The sequence below is a fragment of the Ruditapes philippinarum genome, unplaced genomic scaffold, assembly GCF_026571515.1.
Source record: "Ruditapes philippinarum isolate M1 unplaced genomic scaffold, ASM2657151v2 ctg5722_1_1_1_1, whole genome shotgun sequence".
Lineage (NCBI taxonomy): Eukaryota > Metazoa > Mollusca > Bivalvia > Venerida > Veneridae > Ruditapes > Ruditapes philippinarum.
In genome coordinates this window covers 60135-76549 of record NW_026866123.1, presented here as the reverse complement: position 1 = coordinate 76549, position 16415 = coordinate 60135, and the positions used below count along the sequence as shown (strand labels likewise).

At 32.6% G+C, this 16415-nt stretch overlaps 1 protein-coding gene across 1 annotated transcript; it reads right to left on the bottom strand.

Moving 5' to 3' along the window:
- Positions 1 to 2922: 2922 nt before the first annotated feature.
- Positions 2923 to 7878, bottom strand: LOC132731413 (uncharacterized). Its single transcript, XM_060717595.1, has 3 exons — positions 6024 to 7878; positions 5221 to 5388; positions 2923 to 3064 (listed from the first exon to the last, which is right to left on the bottom strand). The coding sequence occupies exons 1-3, from the start codon at positions 7843 to 7845 to the stop codon at positions 2961 to 2963; spliced, it is 2094 nt and encodes a 697-aa protein (XP_060573578.1). The 5' UTR covers positions 7846 to 7878; the 3' UTR covers positions 2923 to 2960.
- Positions 7879 to 16415: the final 8537 nt, after the last annotated feature.

The following is a 16415-nucleotide window of genomic DNA, read 5'->3' as shown; positions in this document are numbered from 1 at the left end:
ATAATCTTTTGTTCAATCTTATGTAGCCTTTGTAATCATCATGATAAAATAAACATGCCAAACTTGAAGAAAGAAACTATGCTTTTTGGTTACACTAAAGGAAACAATACAATAAATGTTGTAAACAATTTAGTTCTATTATATGTCAAAATGTTTATTTTTAAATGTAAGACTAATAAAACAATGCTATCTTTTGCTGGTGCTATAAAGTATATATTTCATATGTTCTAAAGGTAAATGAAAAGGTTATCCAATGTGGAAATCTTGACCAATTTCATAAAGACTGGCATACTATTTTAAATACATGTCATTAATCATAATATTATAGAGTTCTACCCAATTTTTTTGTTTACAATCTGATAATGATGAATGTAAATCTTCAAAATACTTTTTTCGTATGTTAATGTTAGGAGCGACCTTCATACCTAGCTTTGTTTGAGCATACATGAAATATCAAATTCATGTTTGTAGTATTTTTAAACGTGCCCTGGCCGCATTGTGTCTGCGTTGATGTTTTTGTTGTGTTATGTTGTTGTTTTCTTTTGTAAATAGTCACCTCTTTTCGTCTGTCTATTTATTCTATCGTCAAGCCTCCTAGCTAACCCCATTAGTATCATTAGTTTGTGTAGTACTAGCTTTGAATTCTGTATCAATTCCCGATGATTGCGGTTGATTCGGGTTTGAAATTCCCTGTCCGTTACTATTCCCTTGCCCGCTTCTAAGCTCAATGCATCGTGTAGAGGTGCATTAGACCGTCCATTGTTTCCTCTCGTCCTCCTACGACAACCGCATCCACGGGGCAGAGCAATGAACATATATTCTTTCTTTAAATGTGGTCGCAAAAATGACTGAGACAGTTGCACTGGGAACTCGAGTTTTTATTTTGCGAACAGCTGATAACTTAAACCCGAACTTATGCTGAATAGATAGAGCATAAACGGAATGCAGTATAAAGTAAACAAACAAGCTAATATAGACCGACCATAGAAATGACAGTTCTAAACAGTGCAGCAGAGGATTGTGTCATGAAAATAAATTGAATTAGTTTAATTCAAAAATAATTTTAATAATATCATGCAAGTATTTCAAACTTTAAACTATTAAACTACCTCAGTTATTCATTGAAATGTACGAAATAATTGCTATCGTTACGTCGGTACTTTAGTTCAAACTTGAATGTTGGATTCTGCATAAGATTGTCCAGAACAAAAGGTAGTTCAACGATTGATGCTATTTTTGCTTTAGTTCAGCACTTTCTTAACCACAATAAATGTTTTGTAAGTAGGTTTTATCGGTTTCAAAAATACTTTGATTCCTTTTACAAATTTAAACTTTGTGACTCTGGTGTCCAAATAAAAGTTATTTGAATTATTATAAACATGTACGACGTGGAAAAGACCATCTGTCTTTAAATTCTATAAACTGTTAAATTAAATTATATAATAAAAAGATCTCTGTAATTTTCATTTTTCCTAAAAGGAAGCCTTCACACGTAGAAGTGATCAATAAGATTGCGAGGTGAATATCATTTAAGTCACTCTCCATACAATTATTTTAAGATGCTAGTAGAGGATATAATATATTTAAGTCTTTTATAAAAGTATTCTGTTCTAAAATTATATAAAATAAACCTTTTTTGTCATCCGTTTTTGCAGCTAGCACAATTATAGTATTCGAGCCTTGTAAAGTAGCATACTAGAATTTGATATGTATATTTAAATGTATGTAGTTGGAAAATTGTGTACATAGAAGATATCTTCATTTTAAACATGAAATCATTTATTTCAGATGTTTGGAGATGGCATGATGCATCTTCAATATATGTCTCTATCAGTATTTGCATTGTAGCATTTATTAGCTTGTCTTGTCACATAGGACAGAACATGAATTTATTTATTAAATATTTTAAGCTGCATGCCTCCATGTGAGCCAAAATATTTCAAGAAAATCAAACTTGAGAAAAATATACTATGATATTTAGAAAGGTTAAAAGACTCAAGAATGAAGTAAAAATTCACTTGCTAATGATTGATTTTGCAGTATTTACCACGATATTTGTTTCTGCGTGACTAATGCTGTAAGAGCTATGTTTCATAGTTTGACCGCATTTAGACAATTTGCGTGGATTGCAAATGTATAAATTACTTTCTTTGATCACTTCACAACACTTTACTTTTATATACATTTTCAAAAACTAAAATAATCATGAATCTAAAGGCATGCTGGCTGCTTTAAAGAAAAACAAGATATTGAAATAATCAAACTACTGACATTTATTCAAAGATATAAGAGTTTATTAATTTGGAAAGAAAGAACATACAAATCAGAAGAAAACAACTACAAAAGTTACAAACAGAAATTGTCTTAATATAACTCATTATCTGATAATACATTCGCTTACATATAGAATGTAGTTTTTTTCTTAACTATAACATTTTCTATAGTACATTGTAGCAACATCACAATATAACAATTTGTTTTGCAGAGCAGGATAATAGTGAGAACAATCACAGGGGTGAGGTGATCATAAAAAGATACAACTAAATATATGAGGTATAAAAGCAAATAAGGCAATTGTGTATTCATATTCTTTAAAAATATGTGCAGATTATGGTTAGCAAAGAAATAATCTATTATGATAATAATCAAATATAATTAAAAAGCAATTTAGCGAAGATGTCAAGGTATATCTTATTATAATGGCTTTTTGGAAAATGTAATAGATAATCTTTCTATCGTTCTATAAATCTTACAATTTCTACGTAAATCAAACGAAAATATTTGTCTTTTGCACTGGCGATGAGTTTTATGCTATGAAAATGTTACTCAAATATTGCCCGAGGCAAGAAAACCTCTTGGTTTGCTTGCCATATCAATCTAAAACTAAATGTAGAATATGTTAGAAACAATGTGTTGAAACTATATTCACGGTTGCGATAACAATGTTAACAAAAAAAAATTTAATTAGCTATCTTTATGATCAGACAAAGCACAAAAGTCACTATAATCGGAAATCCGCTGTGTTTCGTTGCACTGTTAGCACCCGAACCATCTGGAGATTTCCCTGAAATTATACAAGTTAATTTGTTTACATATTAATAACAAGGTTTATTTTTTACTTCCGTGTTGTTGTCAGAAAAGTATCACACACGTAATATATTTACTATAATATGTTTAAAACTTCATTGTATTAACTCCCTTGCAACTTTACTGTGCAGGGACACGGAAATAAATGAAAATGTATGTCGGTTTAAACAAACGATCTACATGAGAGCAGTAGATCAAATTTCAAACTACATAAACAACATCACTAAGATGGTATTGCATGATAATATTATACAAATATGGACTTTTTAGCTGGTGAATATGATGTGATATGTACTGAAAAAATAATATTATTATCGTCTCGGTCAATATTATTTTTTCAGTACATATCACATCATATTCACCATCTAAAAAGTACATATCTATTTTATTATATAATTTATAAATAGCTTTTATATGGCTTATCAAATCTGCCATTGTCTACGACGGAATTCGACATTTTTCAGCTTGTCTTATTTTTCCATAAATTGACCCTATCTTTTAAATGAGCGCATTAGCAAGCTTATTTTAGTGTCCTTAAAATTTAAAGACTCTTACTAAAATAGATTAATTTGACTCTTATTTAAGTCATCCGACTAATATATAACAACTAACTTGGTGTGACGTCACATCATAGTCTCGCATCTTAAGGGAATTTCCAGAAAATCTATTTTTAGAAGAAAAACAGGTGAATATACTCTGAAAATCTAATTTTAGGAAAAAACAGTGAATGTCTATACTCTGATATTGACCTGTAATTTAAAAAGAAAAAGTTGCTTGTCAGCCAATCAGGGAAAGGCATTTCAAAGCTATTTATAGATTATATAATAATATGCTTTTGTTATGTAACATTAACATATACACGTCCTATATAGATCTGATACTTGTTTCGAAACAGATGCTATATAAAATCAATCATCAATAGGACACGGGTGTCCCTGTAATATGACAGTTTAACCTCTAAATACCTACTTGACCTGGGTGCTTCGCGATATACACCCTCTAGCCCTGTTGAAGACATCTTCCAAATATTATGCAGCTATAAACCAAAAGGATAGTAGACAAACCCGATTTGACCTTTGACCTCAAAGTCCAACACTGAAGATGCGGATATACGGCTTCCAATTTAAAAAAGAATAAACCAAAAGGATAGTAGACAAACCCGATTTGACCTTTGACCTCAAAGTCCAACACTGAAGATGCGGATATCATGGATATACGGCTTCCAAATTTCAGCAGGGAATTAAAAAAGTATGAACCAAAAGGATAGTAGACAAACCCGATTTGACCTCTGACACTCATGATGCGGATATACGGCTTGCGTATAGTTTAAACATATTTATTTCTGCATATATACACATATATACATATACATTACAAACATTTTGATATTCAAGAAAACGATTATAACTGAAGACTAAGTTTGATGAAAGTCCTTTCCTTGGCGTATGACACACAGTCTCAATTTGAGAATCCAAAAACTAATAACAGAAATATAAAGGAAAGATGCTTTGACCTCTGAGCTTCAAAAATAACTATGACCATAAAGATTTTGTCATAAGTCTTGTACGCGACACATTATTTGACAGTGGTAAAGACATATGCAAATGTTTTCCCCAATCCATTCAGAAACGTCAAAGTTATTCGCAGGACTTGCCCTTTGACCTCACCAAGTATGACATTGACTTTGAATATGCGGACTTGCGTTTTGCGCACAACACATTGTAAATTTATCGTGATCATGTATAGTATTTTTTTAAATCTATCATGCATGTACAAGCACTGGATGAGACACAAATTGCAGTTGCCACAACACCACTTCAGACTACATGCAAAACACTTGCACACTATGTTCAATACCCAGCTTGTACCTTCATCTCAAAGCATGTGATCTTAGTTTGCATGACATATTGTCTTCATCTGGTGGCTATGTGCCAATAAAATTAAAATTCCATATGTCTGCATAAGTTATGGAAATGATACGAAGACTTACGCGTAAGGACAAGGATAACACTTTATGTCCCCATCCAATTTATAGCGGAAACATAAAGAACACACACACGCGCGCGCGCACACACGGGTGCGCGCGCGCACACACACACACACACACACAACATGTAAACAATGATTCCTTACCATTATATAGAAAGCTTCTGCATGTTAGAAATCCTGCAGGAGGGCTTGCCTTTGACTCCCCTTCATCAATGACCATTCCCATACCATTTGTACTGTGCAGGTCAATATGACAATGTAGAAACCACATTCCGGGATTATCCGATCTAAATCGAATAACAACGTAACCACCTGCAGACGAAGAACAAATGAAGCATACGTCTCACGATACCAAGGTTAATTCAAAATGTCTTTAATCAAAATAAATATGTCAAATTCGTGTAACTTAAATTTACACGCACTTCGTCTATGCATGTGCTGACAAGGCAAGGGAGAGCTATATAAATGGTAGATTTACGCGACATACATATTGTTTTAATCAAAGCCTTCAAATAAATATAAATTTTGAACTATTAGTAACAGTCAGAATGAAGCTAGCTTCGCAATTACATGACCGACATTTCCATTTTGATTCTAAGGCTGAGCATTTTGTAATGTTTTCACATTCAATTTGTTGTACTATAATGATAATTAATCTTCTTTATATTTACCAATATATTTGTGACAATAATCGTTATAAATTTATTGCATTTACGTGCCGTTGTCAAAAATAATTGAGCTATGTTTAGCTGTCCTTATTTAGAAAAGGTACTTAAAATCTTTCAGTTACTATAGATTAGTATCATTTGATAAAACAATTGAATCAGGTTAAAATCATGTTTAAACATGTACATGTTTATCAAAATAAATCTTGTAGGTGTTTGAGTTCAAACTTTTGCTAATAAAAAGAATATGGACACTAAGGACATTAACAAACTGTACTATACCCGTTGGAACGACAATTGTGTCTTTTTGTGGTGGTTTACTGCTCATGTCTGGAACTCTTCCACCTGCCCAACTACTGTTAGTCCATACTGCAGAACTACAGTAGCCAAATCTATCCGTGCAGTATATGTCTTTAGAATTAGACATTAGATTTCCTGTAGTGCGGTTGTATGTGCCAAAACCCATTTTCATTACGTAAAATGAGTGTCCATGCATATGCACAGGGTGTGACCATCCTGATCCACTACCTACGTTGAGTAAAACAAACTGGACCAGCTTGTTGGATTTTAATTTCTGAATATATGTACATTGACAGATGCCATTTTCGTTACAATCGTCCCTACATGGATTAGTCAACTCGTTTTCTTGCGTGAGAAGAGAAACAGTTGGCGGAACGAACTCTCGGCCATTAACCGAACCTGGGGTGTAACCTGGGGGCCCGGGAAAAGCAAAGTTAAAGAAGAACTCTTCGTCGACTTCATTACCTAACACTCCTTTGTACTTTTGATTTGGATCAGTGTTGTTTACTTCGGCAAATGTGATGCAAACTCTATTATCATTTGGTGGGTAAAATTCATAAGGACAGTTGAATGTTGTGCATTTAGATGAAGATGTACATGTTTCTGTTCTATTATTTGGTGGGTTTGGAGGTGGCGAAGGTCCCGAGAAATCTTCAATTTCTAAAACCGCCTCAGCTGCGTGGTATTTTGAGAAACCGAGACTTTGGTCAGTTTCTATTGTCTCGGCAATAAACAGTATCTCTTTAGAAGTGACTTCACTCGCTGGCGGTGCTTGCCAGAAAAAGTCGTACCGCTCGCCCGGATGTACTATGATTGACTGCACTGGTATTCTGTCGACGTTGTAGGCATCAGATGTACGTAATGTTAGCCGATGACCATAAATATATACTCTCATTGGATAAAGGGTCATAGCTCCAATGATCCTAAACCTGTACAAGGTTCCAGAGCGTACTTTAAATCGTTCAAGTGGTGAACCGTTGTTATTATTCCTTGTATTCCAAAATCTACCCTTTCCATTTGCTAGGCCCGACTGAAACTCAAAACGGCTAAATTGACCATTGTCAACTGAATATGTCGTGTTGATTTTCTCGTTGGTTTTAAAATCAAACTGCTCTGTAATCATTCTTTGATATGCTTCCTCAGGGTCCATCAGATGATTCCAGTCCTGTAAAGATATGATTATTTCGTCATCTTCAATAACGGGATTTTTTGTTGGGCGAACTATAACTGGTCCGTACAATCCCATACTTCTTTGATCCCCTATATGTGCATGGTACATTGCAGTCCCGGGTGGATATGCTTTGAACCTATGAACAAAGGATTGCCCTGGCAATATCGGGCATTGTGTGACAAATGCGACACCATCCATCCAAGGCGATTCTCGCTGGTGTAATCCATGAAAGTGCATCGTAACGCTGTCGGTGTGAAGTGTGTTTATAAAGGTTATTTCCAAAGTTTGACTTTCCCATACTTCTATCCTAGGACCTGGAAACGACCCATTGATAGCTATTACAAGACGCGAAGTCGCCCCGTCAGCTGTGATAACTCGGGAAACTTGCTCGGGAGTTAATTGGGCATTTCCGTTTGCTTTTCCACGCAATCGCAAGACCCCGTTGTTCGGATACACAAGTTGTTTTTCTTTCTCAAGAATCATGGTGAGTTTATGTTCAATGACAAAGGTACATGCACAAACTTTGTCTTCGAGTTTGCAGATGCAGTCATTAGGTTTTGCTATTGGTTGAACGGTGACCTCCGCTCCAATACTTGCGATTATCGCGGCAAAAAATATCACAAGCTTCGTCATCTAAAATTAAATAGTCAAAGTAAAGATATTTATGTTATTTAAGAAAAGAGAAGTAAAAAACAATTGCAATTGAATACTTATATTGTACGTTTTATTAAGTGTAAAACGTTAATAAATAAATATAAAGTTTGATACGATTGCGAATTGCTGCGTAATTACGTTATCGTGGTTTTGTACTTATGTTCGATAACGAAAAGATACACCCACTCCATTCAAGGTTGCAGTGTTATTTTAAGAGGTAAAATAAAACTCATTTTGATTTTCTGCACTGATAAAAATAAACGATCCTTTTTTGACCGATTAACAAGATAAAAACAATATAAATAATAAATACCATTACAATGACAATTTTGTTCTTATGCAAACATTTAGTATTATCAGACAGATACTAAGGAAACGAAGCTATTCTATGACCGTGGAAGGTTTACAAAAACCACAACCTTCGACAGCTATGAAAACTAAATCAAACTTATGAGAATGTCATGATCAGACTCGATTTAATGAAGTCTGTTTATGAAGTGCAAGATATCTCAAGCCTCCTTGCACCAGAATATTAATCAGCAGTATTCAACCTTCAACAACAAACACTGTTATCAATTTATCCGTAAATAAAACACAAATGAGAGATGATTGACGGGGCAACTTGTACAGTTGACACAAAACACTTAACAAAAGAGTGATAGAGACACACACACGCACGCATGCAAGAAAAAATCAAAACAAAACAAATCGAATAAAAAATAAATAAAAACCAGTAATGAGTTTACAGAGAAATAATTTGCCCTTTCCTTGCCTTTTTTCACGAAACCTATATGCAGGTAATATGTGGTATCATCTTAACTTTGCATATGGTCTAAAAAATCTTGAAAGAGATCTCATTGGAGCAATATAAATAAAACTCAAAAGATTACAGTCGCAGATTGTTTATGGATATAATGAAAGTGCAAACTTACATACACACGCACATACACCATTGCGCATACCTGCACTTTGTACACTCGCTCACGTACTTGCACCTGCTTTGAAATTGTTCAACAGTAAAAATATGGGAATGAAACTTAACATCTCACAGATATACTGCGCAACCTTTTTACATCTGTTGTCTGCTCTTATGAACAGTTTACTGTCGTTTCACATTGGCATACTGGGAGGGGCTTCATCTAATGTTGCTAGAACTTGTTGCCTAACCAAACTGCTTTTTTGTTATATACTCATCACTTGTATAACATTTATTTGATGCAATAAAATATGTTTGTACTAAACATTGACAAACTTACATACTATTCGTCCGTCTTAAGATCTTCAGGTATTACACTTTGCATATTTGTTGATTCTCACCACCTTGTGATTCAATATTAACTAATTCAAGGCATGATCCTGTCAGGTTCTTGCTATATTATCGGCAGCAAAATCCATCATAATACACTAATTTAACTTATGAGTATATGTACATACAGACATTAGCACAAGTAAACCTTTTGCAACTTCTTCCTTTAGTTTATTACCTTTTCAGTTAAACACATATATCATTTTAACCATACATTATTTAAATTTTCATAATTAGAAATGAAAATCAACTTACGTTATATGTTTCCTACTTGAATCCTACGTGTGACTTTGATAACGCCAGAAATTTGTTGGACCCGGACGTTCAATTTTTTTATCTTGAGGTGATTCAATTGACACCATTGCTGTATAAATATTTATTTTATAATAAGTACGTTTATCTTACTTGAAGCAAAAGTGAAACTAGTATTTTACAAAAAAAGGTGCAAATTTGTGTATCAAAACGAAAAGTTACATCACACACAGTGACATAAAACAGAAATATATACGTCTGTAGTTAAATTCACTGTGGGCATTTTGGTTACCTAATTTAACTGCTTGGACAATTTGTTTTGCTTCTAAACTCAGAAGCATATTTTATCATTATATTTTCTTCTTTTGTTGAGCTATTCATATTGCATTATCCATAGTAAGAGAAGCTCCCTCTCTTAATTTGCCAGATTTACACCCGAACACTAGGCGGTCACGAATCATATCGTCCATATTGAATTCATGGAATTTTTATTCTATATCCTATCTTTTTTGTTATTGTTAAACATTAGACGTCTCCATTTATACCTTGAAAATGATTCGCGTGTTTACTGAAATACATGCAGTATATATTTATTTTGTTCAATACTTTTTTCGCACCATGATATTGTGATATAAATATGTTATAAAATGTTTATTGTTTATATATGACTATTGAGCAGTAATAGTCAATTTAATACTACACATGTATTTTCTTTCCATTTCCGCTTTACTTTATTTTATTTTTTCCCCTTATTTTCTCTTTAACGCCAAACCTACAAATTTAATTACATTTTTCAATTTTATAGGTCCATCCAGTGACAACTTTTATTACAATCGGAGCATTTTGGTAAATTACAAAGAATAAAATAACAGTTTTGTCTCTCAACGTACTTGCAATTGGTACTTGAAAGTATACAAATATAACATTGAATATAAAATCATTTACAACTATAGGTTTACGCTTTTATGTTAATCAACTGCTGTTTGAGCCTCAATGTTATTTATTCATGTTTGTCACCTCATTCTGTTATGTTTGTACATGTATTGAGCGAAATAAATGTTTTTTAACTTGACTTTTTTGTTAAAATTACGATTATTTATAAACTAGCCGACAGCTGATATCATTAAACCAATAATTATATATTTTATTCTACGTAAGAACATTAATTTAACATTTTAATGTGACAAGTACTAGATAAGTATTTTCGAGAGAAAAAAAAGTAAATACATTAAGATATGTTTGAAATCATAATATATTTTCAAGCCGGTGCAAGTACGTGTGTGCGTTTACAAAGTGTACTTAGGTGTGCGTGCTTGCGCAATGGCGTATGCGCTGTTTATGTAAGGTTGCACTTTTCATTATCTCCATAAACAATCTACGACTTTGATCGTTTGTGCTTTATTTATATTGCTCCCAAGAGATCTCTTTCAAGAATTTTTTCACGATATGGAAAGTTAAGATAGTCACAACATAATTATTATTCCTAAATATAGGTTTCGTGAATAAAAGCAGAAAAAGGGCAAATTATTTCTCTATAAACTCACTACCGTTTTTTTTTATACTCGTGTTTTTGTTTTTTTGCTTTTGTTTTTTGTATTTGGTATGTATGTGTGTGTGTGTGTGTGTCTGCCTTTTACAAACAGCAGGTTTTAAGTGTTGTGTGTAAACTGAAAAAGTTGCCCCGTTAATCATCTCTCATTTGTGTTATGTTTATGGACAAATTGATGAAAACGTTTGTTGTTGAAGGCTGAATATACTGATGATTAATAAGCTGGTGCTAGGAAGCGTGAGATATCTTGCACCTATCATAACCATTTTCAAACAGACTTCATTAAATCGAGTCTTATCATGACGTTTTCATCATTTTGATTTAGTTTTCATAGCTGTAGAAGGTTGTGGGTTTGATACACCTTCCACGATTTCCAAACTCTGATAAAGTGCGTCACAGAATAGCTTCGTTTTCTTGGTATCATTCTGATAACACTAAATGTTTGCATAAGAGCAAAATTGTCAGTGTAATGGTATATTTTATTCATATTGTTTTTATCTCAAGAGTTGTTAGTCGGTCAAAAAAGGATCGTTTATTTTCATCAGTGCAGGATGACAAAATGAATTTTGTTTTACCTCTAAAGATATCACTGCAACGTTGAATGAAGTGGGTGTATCTTTTCATTATCGAACATGTGTGACAAACGGTTTCAAAGTACAAAACCACGATAACGTAATCTCGCAGCAATCTTGCAATCGTATCAAACTTTATATTTATATTAATGATTTTACACTTTAAATAAAAAAAGTACAACATTAGTTAATAAATACAAATATAACAACATATTTGTTTACTTGATTTTTACGAATCAAAATAAAACTAATTAACACAACATGACATTAACTGCTAATAATAACAGCTCCTTCCATAGGCCAAAATAAAAAGCATTCCATAAATTAAGAGACGACGCCGCTCACCGGCGTCGCCAACAATTGCAATATCTACAACAAATATGTTTATTTTATGAGTTCTTTTTTACTTCTCTTTTTTTTTTAAATATTAACATGAATATCTTCACTATTGAATTTTTGATGACGAAGATTCTGATAATTTTTGCCGCGATAATCGCAAGTATTGGAGCGGAGGTAACCGTTCAACCAACAGCAAAACCTAATGTCTGTATCTGCAAACTCGAAGACAAAGTTTGTGCATATACATTTGTCATTGAACATAAACTAAAATTCGCATGTATTAAATTTAGCTAGTCTCTCATGCGATATTTAGCGCCCATCAACGCCCATTTGAACTGAACTAAATACCTAAATATTTGTAAGATATTACTTGTTGTAAAAGTTTATTTCGATAATAAAGACCAATTGGGATCATTTTGCCTTTCCCAAATACTAACACTTGTGTCCTTTTATGATTAACAGTTAAAGAATTTTGTTGGTATAATAATCAGACAAAATATCTAAGCATAACTGTAAACCATTAGCACAATTAGACACCAATGCTATATGTGACGTAATAAAAGTTTTATTCAAGATAGGCGCGCTTGAGTGATAAGCTATCTATTCAAATAACTTCATTGATCTTTTTTCTCTGAAAACTGAATATAAAATACGATAGATTATCTTGATATAATAATTATATAAATATGTTATATGTTAGAATTTAGAGAAAGGTTACTGGTATTTCACTTCAATGATTTTAATTGGCGATCATTTTAAACAATGGTTTACTAATAAAGTTGCCTTTCTGACATCAACTTTGTTTTCATTTTTCATTTTAATAAAAATGTATCTAAATATTGATAAGTAAGTAAATAAGAATAATCATTTAATTACCGAGTACTTTTCACTCTAATTGTGAGACGAACCCTAAATGACGTCATTATGGGCGCAGCCATTTTGAAATGGACGTCACGTCAGGTTACAACGTATGTCAACGAGAAAAAATATTTTTTTAGATTTTGACCGTCAGGATTAACATGGCATTAAGGTATTACCATCCTAATGCAATACCTCCGCTTTGAAGAGTATTCAAATAGGCTAGAACTAGGCCGTGGGTTCAATCCCCAGAAGGGATTTTTTTTCTTTCTTTTTTTTCTTTTAACATTATTTATGTATCTCTCATGTCCCATTTGGGAAAAAAAAGTGTTTAATTTTGATTTTTTAATTTATATAGGTATTTAATGGCTAAATTATGCTAAATCTAGTAATAAATATGGTACCTGATATTTTCAAAGTGTAATAAAATCAAAACTAGACGGTAAATTAAAGTATTTCATATTTTACAAGATCAACCAATATACTTCTTTAAAAATTTAGGGAAACTTTGAAGAAAACAGGCACTCATTTGGGTAGATTTTAAGGATTTTTTTTAAATTAGGCTCCCTAAGTAGGAAAATGGTCAGACACGTGATAAAAATGGGTGGGGTAGGGTAACATTTTTATACAGATTTCATAAATTTTAAGTAGAAACCATAATTTTGCTTATGTGGATTGTTAGCTGAATGGTACTATTTGTTTCTTACCTAAAATTAATGGGAAAACATTTTTCATTTGAATGTTATTGCAGATTATTTAAAGGTTTCTCATTTCTAAAAAAGGGCCCTCATAACATCCTAGCTTGAGTTCAGAAAAGTGGCCATAACTTGATTTCCGTACGGTAAACTTTGTTTAAATTTTGCATACAGGTGTACTTTAAGGTATATATCTGACCTATGATGTCAATTTTTTAGTTCCTTATAGTGCCCATTAGGGTGGTAATACCTTAATTTTTTTTTTTACTATTAAAGTACTTGAAAAGGAGCTAGAATGTTGGAAACACTCGTTGTATATAGCCCGAGATCTCATAAATATTACAAACTTACCAGCTGGGCTCTTATCTAAATGTAATTTTAGAAGTTATCACTTATTGTATATATTCATGGTATTATTTATATAGTTACAGTGATGGTTTATAACTATATATTGTTTACTACAAAGAAATTTTTCTTGTTCTCTATGAACGTTTTTATTTGATACAAATATTCTTTGACACCATCTCTAAACTGAATTTCAATTCTATTTAACCGAGACAAAATAAAGAGCTAAGATATTTATTCGGTCATTATTTTGTATCAACTAAAAATACTAATTCAAACTGACTGTTTTTCTCACATCTCTTTCTTTCTAGCTTTCCCTGGTTCGCATGTATATTTATGATGTTGGAAGTTATGTATCATCAGTATAATTATGTAGATAAAGTTTTTCTTACATTTTTGCTATTTTTAGTGCAGACTTCACGCATTTTAAAAACTAAAACAAGAAATCATAATCAACAACAAAAACAACATGAACAAATATTATATATTTGTACGAGTATGCTAAGTATTTTAAATAAATAAACCTAGACAAAAAAGGTTGATAATAATCAATAAAGACATTTTAAATTTAACAATCTCCTAGTGTAAATGAGACTGACATAAATATGCCCTTTTTGGCAAATACTATTAAGATGGTTTTTGTTTTGAGTGAAATATGGAATATTTTTTCACGAAATATGATATAATTCCACTCATTTTCACGAGCCGGAACCATCGTGTAAAAACAATAAAAGTTGTTTACAAAAACGCTCTCGTTATTTGATAGTGACACTATCATAAAACCTTTAAAGGTGAAGATATATGGTAAATGCGAACACACAATATAAATCACAATCAAATCTTTCTGGAATATGCTTTCTAGTAGGTTAGATCTATTTTCAGGTTATATCATAGCTCAATACCTCGACACGTAGCTTGTTAAATGAAAACAGGTTATGTGTGAAATTGGCAAGGAGGCATGAGTGATGGTTATAGATTTTAAAACCGAATACACCATGTATATCCAGTAACGCAGGAATGGGCAAATAACGCAGGAATTGTGCAAAAGTAACGCAAAATTGTGCAATTTAGTGGTTAAAACGAGCACAGCGATAAGTAATTTGACCAATATTTTTTATTGTACACCAAATTGGAAGAAATGAGTTAGCACATACGATTACTGAGACATTATTCTTTAAACCTCATCAAAAATGTTTCCATGATAATGTTTATTTTTTAAGATCATTCGTGCAAATGACGACCTGACTAGCGTATTGATGGCGATTTTTAGTTTCGTTGATATCTTTAAGTACAATAACGTACATACAAAAAAAATTGCAGATAAACCGTAATTTTTACGAGGTAACGCCGAATTCGTGAATGAAGCACTGAAGCAACAGCGGTGATCTCATTAAAAGTAGCTAAATCCTATTTTACCAGCTTCCTTTTATTGTTATACGACACTTGTAGTTTGACAAAATTTAATGTCTTGGGTATACAGAATATGAAAAAATAAAGTTTTATATATGTTAAATGTACATATTTATCTGACGAAACACGAAAGACACCTTCAAAACAGTAACCAAGTTGTCTTTTTCACGAATGGTCTAAGAAAGTAAACAAATTCCTGAAAAAAATGAAATAATGGTTAAAGTATAATGTAGTAGCAGCTGTAGGCGCTAATTCATTTCTTTAAATTTGATTAAGAATAAAATACATGTATGTTGGTTCGTTTACTTACTGTGTTATTCGTTTTGGCAATAGCTTTGCACAGATTCGGCGTAACTTTTACGATAATTGCACATTCCTGCGTTACTGGATATGCACGATGAAATAAGAAAACATATTTTCATGTAATTTTGCTGTTTTAATGCTTCCGAGGGATCACTTTTTTTTCAAGATATTTATACATCACAACAGCAGGTGTCAAGTGCTGTGTGGCAGCCGTAAAAAGGCACACCGTACTTCACCTTAAGTGTTGTTACATTTTACTGGTCATTCGGATTATCGAGTCTAGCACTTTGCAGTATTGAGAACCGCTCAAGCCGGTGCTAGGGGTCTTGGGAGATGTTGCAAATTTTCATTATCCCTCATGTAAAGACAAACCGAGTCTAACATAATGACAAGACATAACCATCAATGTACTATTCTGACATTCAATTATAACCTTCACCTTTTAAACTCTTGTCCTGGTGTTTAGGTGTGACGAGTTTCCCTAATGTATCACAGACGTATGCCTAGTTATTTCAAAATCAATTCATGGATGAGAGAATTGATGACTGGATATAATCATTGATGTACTTGTCTTTCAGAAATCGTAGAAGCAACCTTTCTTACAACTTTCTATTATATTTGGCATGAAAATATTACCTATAGTGTTAACCAGGTTTTTTTTCCAAATTTGGGCTTGTGACCTTGTTTTTCACCTAAGATGACCCATATTCAAACTTGAGCTAGAAAATTGAACTCACTGACCAATTTCAAGCATATTTTGACTGAAACAAAAGCCTAAAGAGTGTAAACAAGATTATTCTATACTTTGGCTGTGCGACATATTTTGACCCAAGTTGAGCCATATTCGAACTTGGCCTAGCTAGATCATCTAAATAACCCATCTGACAAATTTTCAGGATATTTGAGCTGACAATGTTTCC

Coding starts and splice junctions, on each gene's coding strand:
- LOC132731413 (XM_060717595.1), bottom strand. CDS start 7,845: ATGACGAAGCTTGTGATATTTTTTGCCGCGATAATCGCAAGTATTGGA. Junction 5,389..6,023: donor CACAATTGTCGTTCCAACGG/GTATAGTACAGT, acceptor CTTCGTCTGCAG/GTGGTTACGTTGTTATTCGA. Junction 3,065..5,220: donor CAGAAGCTTTCTATATAATG/GTAAGGAATCAT, acceptor GTATAATTTCAG/GGAAATCTCCAGATGGTTCG.